This window comes from Aquarana catesbeiana, linkage group LG05, assembly GCF_042186555.1.
Source record: "Aquarana catesbeiana isolate 2022-GZ linkage group LG05, ASM4218655v1, whole genome shotgun sequence".
Classification (NCBI taxonomy): domain Eukaryota; kingdom Metazoa; phylum Chordata; class Amphibia; order Anura; family Ranidae; genus Aquarana; species Aquarana catesbeiana.
Window position 1 is genome coordinate 645,507,812 of NC_133328.1, and position 18,392 is coordinate 645,526,203.

General features: G+C 54.8%; 1 protein-coding gene across 1 annotated transcript in view; it reads right to left on the reverse strand.

Annotated features, from left to right (window-relative positions):
• Positions 1-498: 498 nt before the first annotated feature.
• The window catches only part of CCM2 (CCM2 scaffold protein), a gene marked incomplete at its 5' end in the record, with an annotated part of 63,908 nt that continues 46,014 nt past the window's right edge, over positions 499-18,392 (reverse strand). Inside the window, 5 exon segments of the mRNA XM_073632480.1 lie at positions 499-1,417; positions 2,924-3,062; positions 5,433-5,547; positions 11,256-11,313; positions 16,496-16,631. Coding sequence (XP_073488581.1) covers positions 1,119-1,417; positions 2,924-3,062; positions 5,433-5,547; positions 11,256-11,313; positions 16,496-16,631 — 747 coding nt within the window.

The following is an 18,392-nucleotide window of genomic DNA, read 5'->3' on the forward strand; positions in this document are numbered from 1 at the left end:
CTGAGCAACCCTCTTCAGGAAGCCGAGCTGAGCAACCCTCTTCAGGAAGCCGAGCTGAGCAACCCTCTTCAGGAAGCCGAGCTGAGCAACCCTCTTCAGGAAGCCGAGCTGAGCAACCCTCTTCAGGAAGCCAAGCTGAGCCGAGCTGAGCAACCCTCTTCAGGGAGCCGAGCAACCCTCTTCAGGGAGCCGAGCAACCTTCTTCAGGGAGCCGAGCTGCCTACGTCGGGAGCCGAGCTGCCTACTTCGGGAGCCGAGCTGCCTACGTCGGGTGCTGAGCAAAGCTGACTTCTTCGGGCGCTGAGCAAAGCTGCCTTTTTCAGGCGCCTAACAAAGCTGCCTTCTTCAAGATCGAGCAAAGCTGCCTTCTTCAAGATCGAGCAAAGCTGCATTCTTCAGGCGCTGAGCTAAGCTGACTTCTTCAGGAGAGTTCCCAGCATTTTTTATATTTGAGGACCACGGCTTGACTTTGAATGCCTTTCCGCCCGAGCTCCCATGCCAGGCACCTCTGGCGAGAACGTAGTCACGTACACATTGAGGGGATAAACGAAACACACGCGAACAACAACCAGCATTGAACTAAAACTTTTCGCTCCTTCTTTACCATCTTCTGCTGACGGTCCCCTCCTCTTGAGCGATTCACATTGTGGTAAACGTTGACTTTTTAAAAATTTTTGTCGTCTCTTATTTTACCCAGCAATAACTTCTATGTATAAGAAACCAAAACAAAAAAAAAATAGTAATAGTCTCAAGTGTAACAAAATAAGTTCATGTGCAAACAGGAAAAAAGTGTCACTTCAATGTACAAACTCGCCTGGGATTACTTCAACGCAGAGGGTTTGTCAAATGTAACAAAAGCACTTCAGGTTACAAACGTCGTCCGTCTCATACACACAAGACCCAACAAAACTTGGGCGCTAAAACCTTTCTGGTAATAGGAGGTGGTGCAGCAGGAAACGGTCCGCTGCACTTAGCAGAATTTTTTCCCCAGAATTCCATGCTGGGCTAAACTCCCACTGTGGTGGAGGCAGAAGAAATGTAAAGGCCAGATGAGGCTTTTGGTTATAGGGCCCCCCCCCTGCAGTTACTGTGAGGGCATCGTAAGGTTGACTCTGGAGTCAGGAAGTTGCAGATCCTTGGAGTGGATCCTGGTCCATGCTACATCCCAGAGCCTCTATGTCATTACTTATGTCTGAAATCATGCGGTCCCATTCGTCTCCTTCCGAGGGCGCGGACTGGTCGTCTGAGCCTTCGGCCGCACCATTGCCATTGGTGGTGGAGTTGGAGGCGGTGCTCATAGTCCGTCTGTACCTGCCAAAGCTGTCTGTGATTATGCCGCGTCCGTCCTTCACGCCGATCGTTTCCAGGAAGTTCTCGAAATGCTGACTGTCCTTCTCAGGTATAAACGGCCGGAGACCTGAAGAAAGACAAAAAAAGTTACAGGAGGGGAGGATACTTGGGGAACGTACTCCTACTCCAGGTCAATGGCTTTCAGTGGCATTCTACAGCTTCTATCAAAGGCTAATCGAGCAAAAATAACTGAGCACCTACATTACAAGTCAATCATATAACAACGAACCAATCAGGTGTCGCAGTTACTTCCCTCAAGCTCTAGAGACAGGTCTTCTAAATGGCGCCCCCTTAAATTGTGAAGCAACATGTGGCTAAACCCACCTTACCTGTCCTCTGTGCCTTCCACGAGTCCTGTGTTCTTTGTGATTATACAGCTGAAAGTGTTTGCTGTACTACCCATGCTGTGCCCGTGTATGCTCCTGTGTCTCCAGTGACCCATGTGTGCCCCCCCGTGACTCTAGTGTGCTCCCCCCCCCGTGACTCTAGTGTGCCCCCCCCCCCCGTGACTCTAGTGTGCCCCCCCCCCCGTGACTCTAGTGTGCCCCCCCGTGACTCTAGTGTGCCCCCCCCCGTGACTCTAGTGTGCCCCCCCCGTGACTCTAGTGTGCCCCCCCCCCGTGACTCTAGTGTGCCCCCCCGTGACTCTAGTGTGCCCCTCCGTGACTCTAGTGTGCCCCTCCGTGACTCTAGTGTGCCCCCCCCGACTCTAGTGTTCCCCCACCCCGTGACTCTAGTGTGCACCCACCATGACTAGAAGTGCACCTCAGAGCATCTTGAGTCATTTAGTGAATTATTGTCCACCACTGTGGCTCCGGTGCGCCCTCAGAGCATCCTGGGTCATCTAGTGCTCCTGTGTGCCCCGTGACCCCACTGCACTACTGAGCAGCCCGAGTCATCTAGTGACCCCAGTGCGCCCCAGAAAGCATACTGTGTGATCTAGCGACACAGCGGTGCACCCTGTGACTCCACTGTACTGAGCATCCCGAGTCATAGTGATCCAGGTGACTAACTCCAGTGCACCCCAGAGAGCACCCTGTGTCATCTAGTCACTCCACTGTGCCCCTGTGACTCCACTGTATTAATGGGAATCCTGTGTCATCTAGTGACCCAACTGTGCCCCTGTGACTCCAATGAATATGGTGATATACATGTGGTATAAATATACCCCGAGGAAGCCCACGGTGGCGAAACACGTTGGGATAAATATATCCCACGAAGAAGCCCACGGTGGCGAAACACGTTGGGATAAATATATCCCACGAAGAAGCCCACGGTGGCGAAACATGTCGTAATAACTATATAACCATGACCCGCTATTTGATAAGACAACTTCCTCTTTGATGGCATACTATAAAACAAGTTGTTTTTGATGTCTATACTTTTTTAATAATAACAAACTTTTTAATTGTCTATCTTTGTATTAATAAAATATATTTTTATATACAAAATTCTCTGTTTTCAATGCACCTAAAAAATCCCCCCAAAAAAATCTCTCTGTATCTCCCTGTGATGGCTATGCGACCTGCAGCAGGACGTTGGTACAATATATGGTAACTATGTGACTTCTTACCCAGAAGCAGAAACTTGCGGCTGTCCCCGTAGAGCTGTCGGAGATTAATGCAGAACTCGTGAATGGAGGCTCCGTTCCGGTACTCGTGGAGAAGCATCGCAAACTGCCGGATCTCCTCCGAGGACAGCTTGGTCCGCAGCTGAAAACAAGAAAGCACAGGAATGGATTAGATTCTCCGATACAAATCTTTCTGGATATCATATTTCTAGAAAATTACTTAGAACCCCCCAAAACAATATCATTTTTTTTTTTTTTTAGCAGAGACCCTAGAGAATAAAATGGTGATTGTTTTGCAGTATTTTATGTCACGGCGTATTTGCGCAGCTGTCTTTCAAACGCATTTTTTGGAGAAAAAAAAAAATTCAGGAATTAAAAAAAAGAAAAAAAAACTAAACAGTAAAGTTAGCCCAATTTTTTTGTATAATGTGAAAGATGATATTACGCTGAGTAAATTGATACCCAATCGAGACCCAACATGTCACGCTTGGAAATTGCGCCCACTCGTGGAATAGCGACAAACTATGGTACCTAAAAATCTCCATAGACGCTTAAAAAAAAAAAAAAAGGTACATTAACCAGAGTCTTTTGCTAGAATTATTGCTCTTGCGATCGCGATAACCTCACATGTGTGATTTGAACACCATTTACATTTGCGGGCGTGACTTACGTATGCGTTTTCTTTGTTGTGCGAGCATACGGGGACAGGAGGCGCTTTAAAATAATTTTTTTTTTTTTTTTTTACTTAATTTATTTTACACTGTCCCTTTAAAAAAAATCTGATCACTTTTATCGCTGTCACAAGGAATGTAAACATCCCTTGTGACAGTAATAGGTGGTGACAGGTCCTCTTTATGGAGGGATCGGGACAGGTCCTCTTTATGGAGGGATCGGGACAGGTCCTCTTTATGGAGGGATCGGGACAGGTCCTCTTTATGGAGGGATCGGGACAGGTCCTCTTTATGGAGGGATCGGGACAGGTCCTCTTTATGGAGGGATCGGGACAGGTCCTCTTTATGGAGGGATCGGGACAGGTCCTCTTTATGGAGGGATCGAGACAGGTCCTCTTTATGGAGGGATCGGGACAGGTCCTCTTTATGGAGGGATCGGGACAGGTCCTCTTTATGGAGGGATCGGGACAGGTCCTCTTTATGGAGGGATCGGGACAGGTCCTCTTTATGGAGGGATCGGGACAGGTCCTCTTTATGGAGGGATCGGGACAGGTCCTCTTTATGGAGGGATCGGGACAGGTCCTCTTTATGGAGGGATCGGGACAGGTCCTCTTTATGGAGGGATCGAGACAGGTCCTCTTTATGGAGGGATCGAGACAGGTCCTCTTTATGGAGGGATCGGGACAGGTCCTCTTTATGGAGGGATCGGGACAGGTCCTCTTTATGGAGGGATCGGGACAGGTCCTCTTTATGGAGGGATGGGGACAGGTCCTCTTTATGGAGGGATGGGGACAGGTCCTCTTTATGGAGGGATGGGGACAGGTCCTCTTTATGGAGGGATGGGGACAGGTCCTCTTTATGGAGGGATCGGGACAGGTCCTCTTTATGGAGGGATCGGGACAGGTCCTCTTTATGGAGGGATGGGGACAGGTCCTCTTTATGGAGGGATCGGGACAGGTCCTCTTTATGGAGGGATCGGGACAGGTCCTCTTTATGGAGGGATCGAGACAGGTCCTCTTTATGGAGGGATCGGGACAGGTCCTCTTTATGGAGGGATCGAGACAGGTCCTCTTTATGGAGGGATCGAGACAGGTCCTCTTTATGGAGGGATCGAGACAGGTCCTCTTTATGGAGGGATCGAGACAGGTCCTCTTTATGGAGGGATCGGGACAGGTCCTCTTTATGGAGGGATCGGGACAGGTCCTCTTTATGGAGGGATCGAGACAGGTCCTCTTTATGGAGGGATCGGGACAGGTCCTCCATAAAGGACAGGTCCTCCTTTGCACTTAAAAGTATTCAGATTGCCAAAATCAGCAATTCTGTAAATTGTCATTTTTTTTTTTCTTAAATTGGCGCCATTGGCAGCCGACTAAACCGGAAGTGACGTCACTTCCGGGATATTACATCAGAGACTCCGATCAGAGCTGAATCCGGCTTTGTTCGGGTCTCAGCCTAGCCGGCCGGTGGCTCGGGTCTCCTGGTGGCTCGATTGTGACCGATCACAGCTAGCAACACAATTGTACACAATGGGTGGCATGAAAGGAAGCCATCCATTGTGTACAACCGGTCATGTGACCTGCTGTGATTGGTCACAGGGGAGTCACATGGTACCGGCAGCGATCTATCATCTGTGGTGACCGGTGGCCCCCGCGAGGAAGTCATACGACGTCCACCCGCCACAACGAAAGTCCCGCCTGGCTAACATTTTGCTATAGGCCAGGCGGAAAGTGGTTACCAAACAGGTGACTTCGAATTTTGTTTTATTTTCTCAACCGGCCAAAAAAACATTCACTACGTCTATAAACGCGGTCACATGACCTCCGCAGGTTGGGGGTTCTTACAGTCATCATGTAATCATGGAGCAGCTCTGCCGCTGAAGTGCTCAGTTCGCTCTCACTGGCCGTCTTGTTATGAGGAGGAGAATTCCCGTCACCATCAGGAGAGTCCTGGAAAGAGCTAAAAGACAACAAAGAGAACATGATGTGAGGATGTATAATACTATTATAGCTGAATGACATAAACAAGAAGAAGTGCCCCTTATCCCAATCCTGGGTGGAATGTGAGGCTCTGCATCTCAAGTGGTTGTAAACCTCAGACATGAAATATGAACAAAACACATCCCTCTATAGTGTGTACTTGTCTCAGTCCAGAGCACTAAGTCTCATTATCTGGCAACCTGCACGCTGATTGAAAGCCAATTTTCCACATGGGACCCCAATTCCCCCCCCCCCCCCCCCTCAGAGGGCCACATGGGACTCCAGAGCCCCACCCAGAGGGGCACATGGGACCCCAGATCCCGACCACCCACCTCAGAATGGCACATGGGACCTCAGAGGAGAACCTGGTACTCCAGACCCCCCCCCCCCCCCCCAGAGGGGCACATGGAACCCCCCCCCCCCTCAGAAGGGCACATGGGATCCCAGACGAGCACATGGTACTCCAGACCTCCCAGAGGGGCACATGGGACCCCAGACCTCCCAGAGGGGCACATGGGACCCCAGACCTCCCAGAGGGGCACATGGGACCCCAGACCTCCCAGAGGGGCACATGGGACCCCAGACCTCCCAGAGGGGCACATGGGACCCCAGACCTCCCAGAGGGGCACATGGGACCACAGATCCCCCTCAGAGGGGCACATGGGACCACAGACCTCCCAGAGGGGCACATGGGACCACAGATCCCCCCCCAGAGGGCCACATGGGACCCCAGAGCCCCACCCAGAGGGGCACATGGGACCCCAGATCCCGACCACCCCCCTCAGAATGGCACATGGGACCCCAGAGGAGCACATGGTACCCCCCCCCCCCCCCAGAAGAGCACATGGGACCCCAGACCTCCCAGAGGGGCACATGGGACCCCAGAGGAGTACATGGGACCACAGACCTCCCAGACGGGCACATGGGACCCCAGATCCCCCCAGAGGGGCACATGGGACCCCAGATTCCCCCCAGAGGGGCACATGGGACCCAGATCCCCCCCAGAGGGGCACATGGGACCCCAGATCCCCCCCAGAAAGGCACATGGGACCCCAGATCCCCCCCCAGAAAGGCACATGGGACCCCAGATCCCCCCCAGAAAGGCACATGGGACCCCAGATTCCCCGACCACCCCCCTCAGAATGGCACATGGGACCCCAGAGGAGCACATGGTACCCCCCCCCCCCCAGAAGAGCACATGGGACCCCAGACCTCCCAGAGGAGCACTTGGTACCCAGACCCCCCCCCCCCCAGAAGAGCACATGGGACCCAGACCTCCCAGAGGGGCACATGGGACCCCAGAGGAGTACATGGGACCACAGACCTCCCAGACGGGCACATGGGACCCCAGATCCCCCCAGAGGGGCACATGGGACCCCAGATCCCCCCCAGAGGGGCACATGGGACCCCAGATCCCCCCCAGAGGGGCACATGGGACCCCAGATCCCCCCCAGAGGGGCACATGGGACCCCAGATCCCCCCCAGAGGGGCACATGGGACCCCAGATCCCCCCCAGAAAGGCACATGGGACCCCAGATCCCCCCCAGAAAGGCACATGGGACCCCAGATCCCCCCCCAGAAAGGCACATGGGACCCCAGATCCCCCCAGAAGAGCACATGGGACCACAGATCCCCCCAGAAGAGCACATGGGACCACAGATCCCCCTCAGAGGGGCACATGGGACCACAGATCCCCCCCAGAGGGGCACATGGGACCCCAAACCTCCTAGAGGGGCACATGGGACCCCAAACCTCCTAGAGGGGCACATGGGACCACAGATCCCCCCCCCACCCAGAGGGGCACATGGGACCCCAGAGCCCCACCCAGAGGGGCACATGGGACCCCAGAGCCCCACCCAGAGGGGCACATGGGACCCCAGAGCCCCACCCAGAGGGGCACATGGGACCCCAGAGCCCCACCCAGAGGGGCACATGGGACCCCAGAGCCCCACCCAGAGGGGCACATGGGACCCCAGAGCCCCACCCAGAGGGGCACATGGGACCCCAGATCCCGACCATCCCCCTCAAAAATGGCACATGGGACCCCAGAGGAGCACATGGTAACCCCCCCCCCTCAGAAGAGCACATGGGACCCCAGACCTCCCAGAGGAGCACATGGGACCCCAGACCCCCCCCCCCCAGAAAAGCACATGGGACCCCAGATCTCCCAGAGGGGCACATGGGACCCCAGAGGAGTACATGGGACCGCAGACCTCCCAGAGGGGCACATGGGACCCCAGATCCCACCCAGAGGGGCACATGGGACCCTAGATCCCCCCCCCAGAGGGGCACATGGGACCCCAGATCCCCCTCAGAGGAGCACATGGGACCCCAGATCCCCCTCAGAGGAGCACATGGGACCACAGATCCCCCTCAGAGGAGCACATGGGACCACAGATCCCCCTCAGAGGTGCACATGGGACCCCAGAGGAGCACATGGGACCCCAGAGGAGCACATGGGACCCCAGACCTCCCAGAGGAGCACATGGGACCACAGATCCCCCATAGGAGCACATGGTACCCCAGATCTCCCAGAGGAGCACATGGGACCGCAGAGGAGCACATGGGACCGCAGAGGAGCACATGGGACCGCAGAGGAGCACATGGGACCGCAGAGGAGCACATGGGACCGCAGACCTCCCAGAGGGGCACATGGGACCCGATATCCCCCTCAGAGGGGCACATGGGACGCTAGACCTCCTGGAGGGGCACATGGGACCCCAGATCCCCCCCCCAGGAGGGGCACATGGGACCCCAGATCCCTCCCAGAGGGGCACATGGGACCCCAGAGGAGTACATGGGATCACAGACCTCCCAGACGGGCACATGGGACCCCAGATCCCCCCAGAGGGGCACATGGGACCCCAGATCCCCCCCAGAGGGGCACATGGGACCCCAGATCCCCCCCAGAGGGGCACATGGGACCCCAGATCCCCCCCAGAGGGGCACATGGGACCCCAGATCCCCCCCAGAGGGGCACATGGGACCCCAGATCCCCCCCAGAGGGGCACATGGGACCCCAGATCCCCCCCAGAGGGGCACATGGGACCCCAGATCCCCCCCAGAGGGGCACATGGGACCCCAGATCCCCCCCAGAGGGGCACATGGGACCCCAGATCCCCCCCAGAGGGGCACATGGGACCCCAGATCCCCCCCAGAGGGGCACATGGGACCCCAGATCCCCCCCAGAAAGGCACATGGGACCCCAGATCCCCCCCAGAAAGGCACATGGGACCCCAGATCCCCCCCAGAAAGGCACATGGGACCCCAGATCCCCCCCAGAAAGGCACATGGGACCCCAGATCCCCCCCAGAAAGGCACATGGGACCCCAGATCCCCCCAGAAGAGCACATGGGACCACAGATCCCCCCAGAAGAGCACATGGGACCACAGATCCCCCTCAGAGGGGCACATGGGACCACAGATCCCCCTCAGAGGGGCACATGGGACCCCAAACCTCCTAGAGGGGCACATGGGACCCCAAACCTCCTAGAGGGGCACATGGGACCACAGATCCCCCCCCCCCAGAGGGCCACATGGGACCCCAGAGCCCCACCCAGAGGGGCACATGGGACCCCAGAGCCCCACCCAGAGGGGCACATGGGACCCCAGAGCCCCACCCAGAGGGGCACATGGGACCCCAGAGCCCCACCCAGAGGGGCACATGGGACCCCAGATCCCGACCATCCCCCTCAAAAATGGCACATGGGACCCCAGAGGAGCACATGGTACCCCCCCCCCCTCAGAAGAGCACATGGGACCCCCAGACCTCCCAGAGGAGCACATGGGACCCCAGACCCCCCCCCCCCCAGAAGAGCACATGGGACCCCAGATCTCCCAGAGGGGCACATGGGACCCCAGAGGAGTACATGGGACCGCAGACCTCCAGAGGGGCACATGGGACCCCAGATCCCACCCAGAGGGGCACATGGGACCCCAGATCCCCCTCAGAGGAGCACATGGGACCCCAGATCCCCCTCAGAGGAGCACATGGGACCCCAGATCCCCCTCAGAGGAGCACATGGGACCACAGATCCCCCTCAGAGGTGCACATGGGACCCCAGAGGAGCACATGGGACTCCAGAGGAGCACATGGGACCCCAGAGGAGCACATGGGACCGCAGACCTCCCAGAGGAGCACATGGGACCACAGATCCCCCATAGGAGCACATGGTACCCCAGATCTCCCAGAGGGGCACATGGGGCCCCAGAGGAGCACATGGGACCGCAGAGGAGCACATGGGACCGCAGAGGAGCACATGGGACCGCAGAGGAGCACATGGGACCGCAGAGGAGCACATGGGACCGCAGACCTCCCAGAGGGGCACATGGGACCCGATATCCCCCTCAGAGGGGCACATGGGACGCTAGACCTCCTGGAGGGGCACATGGGACCCCAGATCCCCCCCCCCAGGAGGGGCACATGGGACCCCAGATCCCTCCCCAGGAGGGGCACATGGGACCCCAGATTCCCCCCCCCCCAGGAGGGGCACATGGGACCCCAGATCCCCCCCCCCCAGGAGGGGCACATGGGACCCCAGATCCCCACCCCCAGGAGGGGCACATGGGACCCCAGATGCCCACCCCCAGGAGGGCACATGGGACCCCAGATCCCCACCCCCAGGAGGGGCACATGGGACCCCAGATCCCCACCCCAGGAGGGGCACATGGGACCCCAGATCCCCACCCCCAGGAGGGGCACATGGGACCCCAGATCCCCACCCCCAGGAGGGCACATGGGACCCCAGATCCCCACCCCCAGGAGGGGCACATGGGACCCCAGATCCCCACCCCCAGGAGGGGCACATGGGACCCCAGATCCCCACCCCCAGGAGGGGCACATGGGACCCCAGATCCCCACCCCCAGGAGGGGCACATGGGACCCCAGATCCCCACCCCCAGGAGGGGCACATGGGACCCCAGATCCCCACCCCCAGGAGGGGCACATGGGACCCCCAGATCCCCACCCCCAGGAGGGGCACATGGGACCCCCAGATCCCACCCCCAGGAGGGGCACATGGGACCCCAGATCCCCCACCCCCAGGAGGGGCACATGGGACCCCAGATCCCCACCCCCAGGAGGGGCACATGGGACCCCAGATCCCCACCCCCAGGAGGGGCACATGGGACCCCAGATCCCCACCCCCCAGGAGGGGCACATGGGACCCCAGATCCCCACCCCCAGGAGGGGCACATGGGACCCCAGATCCCCACCCCCAGGAGGGGCACATGGGACCCCAGATCCCCACCCCCAGGAGGGGCACATGGGACCCCAGATCCCCACCCCCAGGAGGGGCACATGGGACCCCAGATCCCCACCCCCAGGAGGGGCACATGGGACCCCAGATCCCCACCCCCAGGAGGGGCACATGGGACCCCAGATCCCCACCCCCAGGAGGGGCACATGGGACCCCAGATCCCCACCCCCAGGAGGGGCACATGGGACCCCAGATCCCCACCCCCAGGAGGGGCACATGGGACCCCAGATCCTCACCCCCAGGAGGGGCACATGGGACCCCAGATCCCCACCCCCAGGAGGGGCACATGGGACCCCAGATCCCCACCCCCAGGAGGGGCACATGGGACCCCAGAACCCCCAGAGGGACACAAAGGAAAGAAGGAGATCCAGCTAGTGTTCCTCTACACAGATGTCCCATCATATCCCCACATCCTAAGCGGGACACTTACAACACTCCGGCCTCCAGCTCGTAGGATTCCTTCACCTCCACCTTGCTGGAAGAATCGTCTGAAACAGATTAATAAGAAACGTTCTATTTCTTCCATTATTTCACAACCAACAACAATATATGACAATAAAGAAAAAACTGGTCCCTGAGCTCATCTCTCACACGTCTGCCATAAACACCCAGAAATCTCATGTCTACAATTCTCTCCCCGCTTTACTGGTTTATGGATCGATTCATTCATAAATGTTATTAGAGAGACCCCGTCCCCCGGCCATCACTTTGTGAGTGATAAAAAAAAAATCAAAGGGATAGTATAAAAAAATAAAAAATAAATAAAGTAATAAAATAAATGAAAAATATTTTTTTGCTTCAAGTGCCCCCCCCCCCCCCCCCTGTGCAGTGCATGCGTAGGTCCCCGCCCACATATGTAAGCGGTGTTCGCACCACACATGTGAGGCATCGCAGCGATCGATAGAGAGAGCAATAATTCTAGCCCTAGAACTTCTCTGTATCTCTAAACAGGTAACCCGTAGAAGTTATTTAAAGTGTCGCCTAACGAGATTTTTAAGTACCGCAGTTTGGCGCCATTTCACGAGCGGGCGCAATTTTAAACCGTGACATGTTAGGTATCCATTTACTCGGCGTAACATCATCTTTTACAATTTATAAAAAAAAATTGGGCTATAGATTGTGTTGTGTATTTATTCCCCAAAAATTGCATTTGACGCAACGTCAATACTGTGTGACATGAAGAAATTGCAACGACTGCCACTTTATTCTCTAGAGCCTCTGCTGAAAAAAAAAAAAAAAAAAAGATATACTGTTTGGGAGTTATAAGTAATTTTCTAGCAAAAAAAATACAGATATTAACTTGTGAACAAAAAAGTGCCAGAAAAGGCCAGGTCCTTAAACCCTTCAATACTGGGCACTTTTACTCCCTTCCTGCCCAGGGCCAATTTTCAGCTTTCAGCGCCGTCACACTTTGAATGACAATTGCGCGGTCATGCTGCACTGTACCCAAACTAAATTTTTATCATTTTTTTCACACAGATAGAGCTTTCTGTTGGTGGCATTTAACTACCACTGGGGGGTTTTATTTTTTGTTAAATCAATTAAATAAAGCCTGAAAACATTGAAAAAAAAATAAAAATGTCATAGTTTGTTATAAAAACAGGTAATTTTTCTCCTTCACTGATGTGTGCTGATGAGGCAGCACTGATGGGCACTGATAGGCGGTACTGATGGGTGACACTGATGAGGAGGGCACTGATGGGCAACACTGGTGGGCACCACTGATGAGCGTATACTGATTGGCAGCACTGGTGGGCACTGATAGGCAGTACTGATAGGTTACACTGATGAGGAGGCACCAATTGGCAGCACTGATAGGGGACACCAATGAGGAGGCACTGAACACCGATTGGCAGCACTGATGGGCTCTGATAGGCGGCACCGATAGGCGACACTGATAAGGAGGCACTGATAGGCGACACTGATGAGGAGGGCACTGATAGGCGACACTGGTGGGCACCACTGATGAGTTGATTGGCAGCACTGATAGGCAGTACTGATAGGTTACACTGATGAGGAGGCACCAATTGGCAGCACTGATGGCACTGGTAGGGGACACTAATGAGGAGGCACTGAAGGGGGACACTGATAGGCACTGATAAATGACACCGATTGGCAGCACTGATGGGCTCTGATAGGCGGCACCGATAGCCGACACTGATAAGGAGGTACTGATGGGCACTGATAGGGGACACTGGTTGGCACTACTGATGGACTATGATAGATGACACTGATGAGGAGGGACTGATGGGCACTGATAGGTGACACTGGCTGGCAGCACTGATGGAGTCTGATAGAGGACACTGATGAGGAGGCACAGATAGGCAGCACTAGTGGTCACCACTGATGAGGAGGTACTGATAAGGGACACTGATTGGCAGCATGGATAGGTGACACTGATGAGGAGGCACTGACTGGCACCAATGATGAGGAGGTACTGATAGTTACATAGTTAGTAAGGTTGAATAAAGACACCAGTCCATCCAGTTCAACCTGAGTGAGCACCCACAATTGTCCCCATCCCCGCACATTGCGTCCCATCAAGATGCCCATCCACTATATTATTATTTTTATATATTTAAAAAGGTACCCATGTAGTGCCATCAATCTACGCAGCGGTCCCCACCCCCAATACTGGGGCAAATTTTGGACAGAAGCCAATTAACCTACCAGCATGTCTTTGGAGTGTGGGAGGAAACCGGAGTGCAGGCACAGGGAGGAAACTCCAGGCAGATAGTGTCATGGTTGGGATTCGAACCAGCGACCCTTCTTACTGCTAGACGAGAGTGCTACCCACTACACCCACTGTGCCGCCCATGATAGAGGACACCGATTGGCAGCACTGGTGGCACCGATTATCAGTGCCCAAATTATCAGTGTAGATGTCCCCTTCACACAAGCCGGTTAATGGGCTCTCTTCTCCTCTCCTCATGCTGTCAGTGTGAGGAAAGGAGTGCGATAACCGGGTTGTGTTTACATCTGTGATCGGCTGTCATTGGTAAAGAGCGCTGCTGATTGGCCCTTTACCCGATCTGTGATCAGCTGTCATTGGTAAAGAGCGCTGCTGATTGGCCCCTTACCCCCGATCTGTGATCAGCTGTCATTGGTAAAGAGCGCTGCTGATTGGCCCCTTACCCCCGATCTGTGATCAGCTGTCATTGGTAAAGAGCGCTGCTGATTGGCCCCTTACCCCGATCTGTGATCAGCTGTCATTGGTAAAGAGCGCTGCTGATTGGCCCCTTACCCCGATCTGTGATCAGCTGTCATTGGTAAAGAGCGCTGCTGATTGGCCCCTTACCCCGATCTGTGATCAGCTGTCATTGGTAAAGAGCCGCTGATTGGCCCCTTACCCCGATCTGTGATCAGCTGTCATTGGTAAAGAGCCGCTGATTGGCCCCTTACCCCGATCTGTGATCAGCTGTCATTGGTAAAGAGCGCTGCTGATTGGCCCCTTACCCCGATCTGTGATCAGCTGTCATTGGTAAAGAGCGCTGCTGATTGGCCCCTTACCCCGATCTGTGATCAGCTGTCATTGGTAAAGAGCGCTGCTGATTGGCCCCTTACCCCGATCTGTGATCAGCTGTCATTGGTAAAGAGCCGCTGATTGGCCCTTTATTCCGATCTGTGATCAGCTGTCATTGGTAAAGAGCCGCTGATTGGCCCTTACTCCGATCTGTGATCAGCTGTGTCCGGCGGGGGGGACACATCAATCAGAGTGCAGCACCTCCCCGCGCAGCATGATCATATATCATCATTTTTCTACAGCGAGGTGGGCAAGTGGTTAAAGTATAACTAAAGACAAAACATATTTTTTTTAGTTTTTCGATAGAGTGGAGAGGGATTAGAACCCCTGTCAGTTTTTATTTTTGTCTGTCCCCCCATCCCCCCCCAGTTAAGAATATACAACTCTTCCTATTTGTCCTGTTTACTATTATCATTGAAAGTGAAAGTAAAAAGGAAAATCCCAAATTTTGGGTTGTCCCCAGAAAAGTAATAGAGGGGAAATCTTCCACTGGGGACACTAATTCTGGTGACCGGGGGGTCCCCCAAGGAATTCCCTTAATTTGCAGGGATTTCCTCTCACTTCCTGCTTTGGCTATGGGACAGGAAGTGAGAGGAAATCTCCCCAAATGGGACACAGATGGCAAAAAAAAAAAAAAAAAAATCTGTTAAGTGGGTTGCAAAACTACAAGTCCCATGAGGCATTGCAAGGCTGACTGTTACAAGCATGACTCCCACAGGCAGAGGCCTGATGGGACTTGTAGTCCCGCAACAGCTGGAGGACCGCCAGTTGTGAGAGAGAGAGAGAGACACTGCATGCCAGGAGATACAAGTTCACTCCGGCTCCTCCCTGCCAGTGTTAATTTAGTCGACTAAAACATTTTAGTCGACTAAATGAATACTATTTTAGTCGACTAAAAACTAAAACAATTGAGATGACTAAAAATACGACTAAAACTAAAATGCCATTTTAGTCAAAAGACTATGACTAAAACTAAATTGCAATTACTGAAATATACTGGAGATTTAGTCGACTAAATACGACTAAAACTAAAACAATTGCAGAAGACTAAAATGGGATTAAAACTAAAATGCCATTTTAGTCCTAAGACTAAAATGAACACTGCTCCCTGCCCTGGTGGCATGGAAAGAAATATAAATATATAAAAAGAGGTTGTAAAGGTTCAAGGTTTTTTTTGTTTTTTTTTTACTTTCATGCATTGCTCCTAGCACCCCCCCCCCCCCCCCCAATAATTGGCCATCCTGCTACTGTCAATCACAGCCAGTAAGCCAATGAGGAGTAAGCAGGGGAAAGGCCGAGCAGCGCTGTGTGTGTTAATGGACACACACAGAGCAGTAACTCGGAAGCAAACCTGCTCAGGCTCCCCCCCATAGCAAGCTGCTTGCTATGGGGGGGGGGGGGGGGGGCACTCGGCAGCAGGGAGGGGCCCCGAGAAGAGGAGGATGCGGCCTGCTCTGTGCAAAACCAATTTTTTTTCTATGTTTTTTTTAATCTGCCTTAAATATTCCTTTAAGTTTTTTTATTGGCAAAACTATTATGTAATTTAAAAAAAACAAAAACGCAGAGGTGATCAAATACCGTCAAAAGAAAGCTCTATTTGTGGGGAAAAAAAAGGACGTCAATTTTGTTTGGATACAGCGTCGCACGACCGCGCAATTGTCAGTTAAAGCGAAGCAGTGGTGTATTGCAAAAATGGCCTGGTCATGAATCTTCCGGAGGGCAAGTGATTAATGGGGGCCGAGTAGCACGGTCTGGTAATAGACTCAGGGATCGAGCCCACACACATACCCCACCCCCCGGGGGGGACCCCAGAAAAGGAGGATCAGGGATACTCTGTGCAAAACCGTTACACAGAGCAGGTATGACATATTTATTATAAAAAAATAAAAATCCTTTAAAATTACTTGAAGTTTTTTATTTGGAAAAAAAATTGTGTACAATAGGAAAGTGTCATGACCTGGACCCGGTACGCTGAGCACCCCTCCCCCCTCCCCTCCCCCCCTGCAGAGTACAGGAGATGCATTGCTGTCATGCTAGACCAACTGCTGAAAAGTATTGCATTTTTTTTAGTTGGCTTTCATATTGTGTGCCTTGGTAAAATATATAGAGGAAAGATGAAGGTTTACATAAATTACAATTCTCCTTACCGCTGTGTAATGACAGATGGCGGGTGGGTGTGGACGCCCCATCGAATATGGCCCGGTCTAAGAAGTCCATGGTGGATTCGGTGTAGACGATCTGGAAGACCTGTCCCAGGAGAGTACACAGCTCCTCAGCGGCAGCCTGTGTATACAACACGAAATGTCAGGTGAGGACCCCCCCGGTATGTGTACAGACCCCCCCCCAGGTATGTATACAGACCCCCCCCCCCCCCAGGTATGTATACAGACCCCCCCCCCCAGGTATGTATACAGGACCCCCCCCCCCAGGTATGTATACAGACCCCCCCCCCCCCAGGTATGTATACAGACCCCCCCCCCCCCCAGGTATGTGTACAGACCCCCCCCCCCCCAGGTATGTATACAGCCCCCCCCCCACCCCCACCAGGTATGTGTACAGCAGTAATTCTATCAGGGAAGGACCCCCCAGGTATGTGTACAGACCCCCCCCCCCCCAGGTATGTATACAGACCCCCCCCCCCCAGGTATGTGTACAGACCCCCCCCCCCCCAGGTATGTATACAGCCCCCCCCCCACCCCCACCAGGTATGTGTACAGCAGTAATTCTATCAGGGAAGGACCCCCCAGGTATGTGTACAGACCCCCCCCCAGGTATGTGTACAGCCCCCCCCCCACCAGGTATGTGTACAGCCCCCCCCCCACCAGGTATGTGTACAGCCCCCCCCCTCAGGTATGTATACAGCCCCCCCCCCCCCCAAGGTATGTGTACAGCAGGAATTCTATCAGGGGAGGACCCCCAGGTATGTGTACAGCCCCCCCCCAGGTATGTGTACAGCCCCCCCCCCCCAGGTATGTGTACAGCCCCCCCCCTCAGGTATGTGTACACCCCCCCCGGTATGTGTACAGCCCCCCCCCCCCCCCAGGTATGTGTACAGCAGGAATTCTATCAGGGGAGGACCCCCCAGGTATGTGTACAGCCCCCCCCAGGTATGTGTACAGCCCCCCCAGGTACGTGTACAGCCCCCCCAACCCAGGTATGTGTACAGCCCCACCCCCCCCAGGTATGTGTACAGCCCCACCCCCCCCAGGTATGTGTACACCCCCCCCGGTATGTGTACAGCCCCCCCCCCAAGGTATGTGTACAGCAGGAATTCTATCAGGGGAGGACCCCCCAGGTATGTGTACAGCCCCCCCCCCCAGGTATGTGTACAACCCCCCCCGGTATGTGTACAGCCCCCCCCCCCAAGGTATGTGTACAGCAGGAATTCTATCAGGGGAGGACCCCCCAGGTATGTATACAGCCCCCCCAGGTATGTGTACAGCCCCCCCCCCCAGGTATGTGTACAGCCCCCCCAGGTATGTGTACAGCAGGAATTCTATCAGGGGAGGACCCACCAGGTATGTGTACAGCCCCCCCCCAGGTATGTGTACAGCCCCCTCCCCCCAGGTATGTGTACAGCCCCCTCCCCCCAGGTATGTGTACAGCAGGAATTCTATCAGGGAGGACCCACCAGGTATGTGTACAGCTCCCCCCCCCCCAGGTATGTGTACAAGCCCCCCCCCAGGTATGTGTACAGCCCCCCCCAGGTATGTGTACAGCCCCCCCCCCAGGTATGTGTACAGCCCCCCCCCAGGTATGTGTACAGCCCCCCCCCCAGGTATGTGTACAGCCCCCCCCAGGTATGTGTACAGCCCCCCCCAGGTATGTGTACAGCAGGAATTCTATCAGGGGAGGACCCACCAGGTATGTGTACAGCCCCCCCCCCCCCCAGGTATGTGTACAGCCCCCCCCCCAGGTATGTGTACAGCCCCCCCCAAGGTATGTGTACAGCCCCCCCCCAAGGTATGTGTACAGCCCCCCCCCAAGGTATGTGTACAGCCCCCCCCCCCCCGGTATGTGTACAGCCCCCCCCCGCCCCCAGGT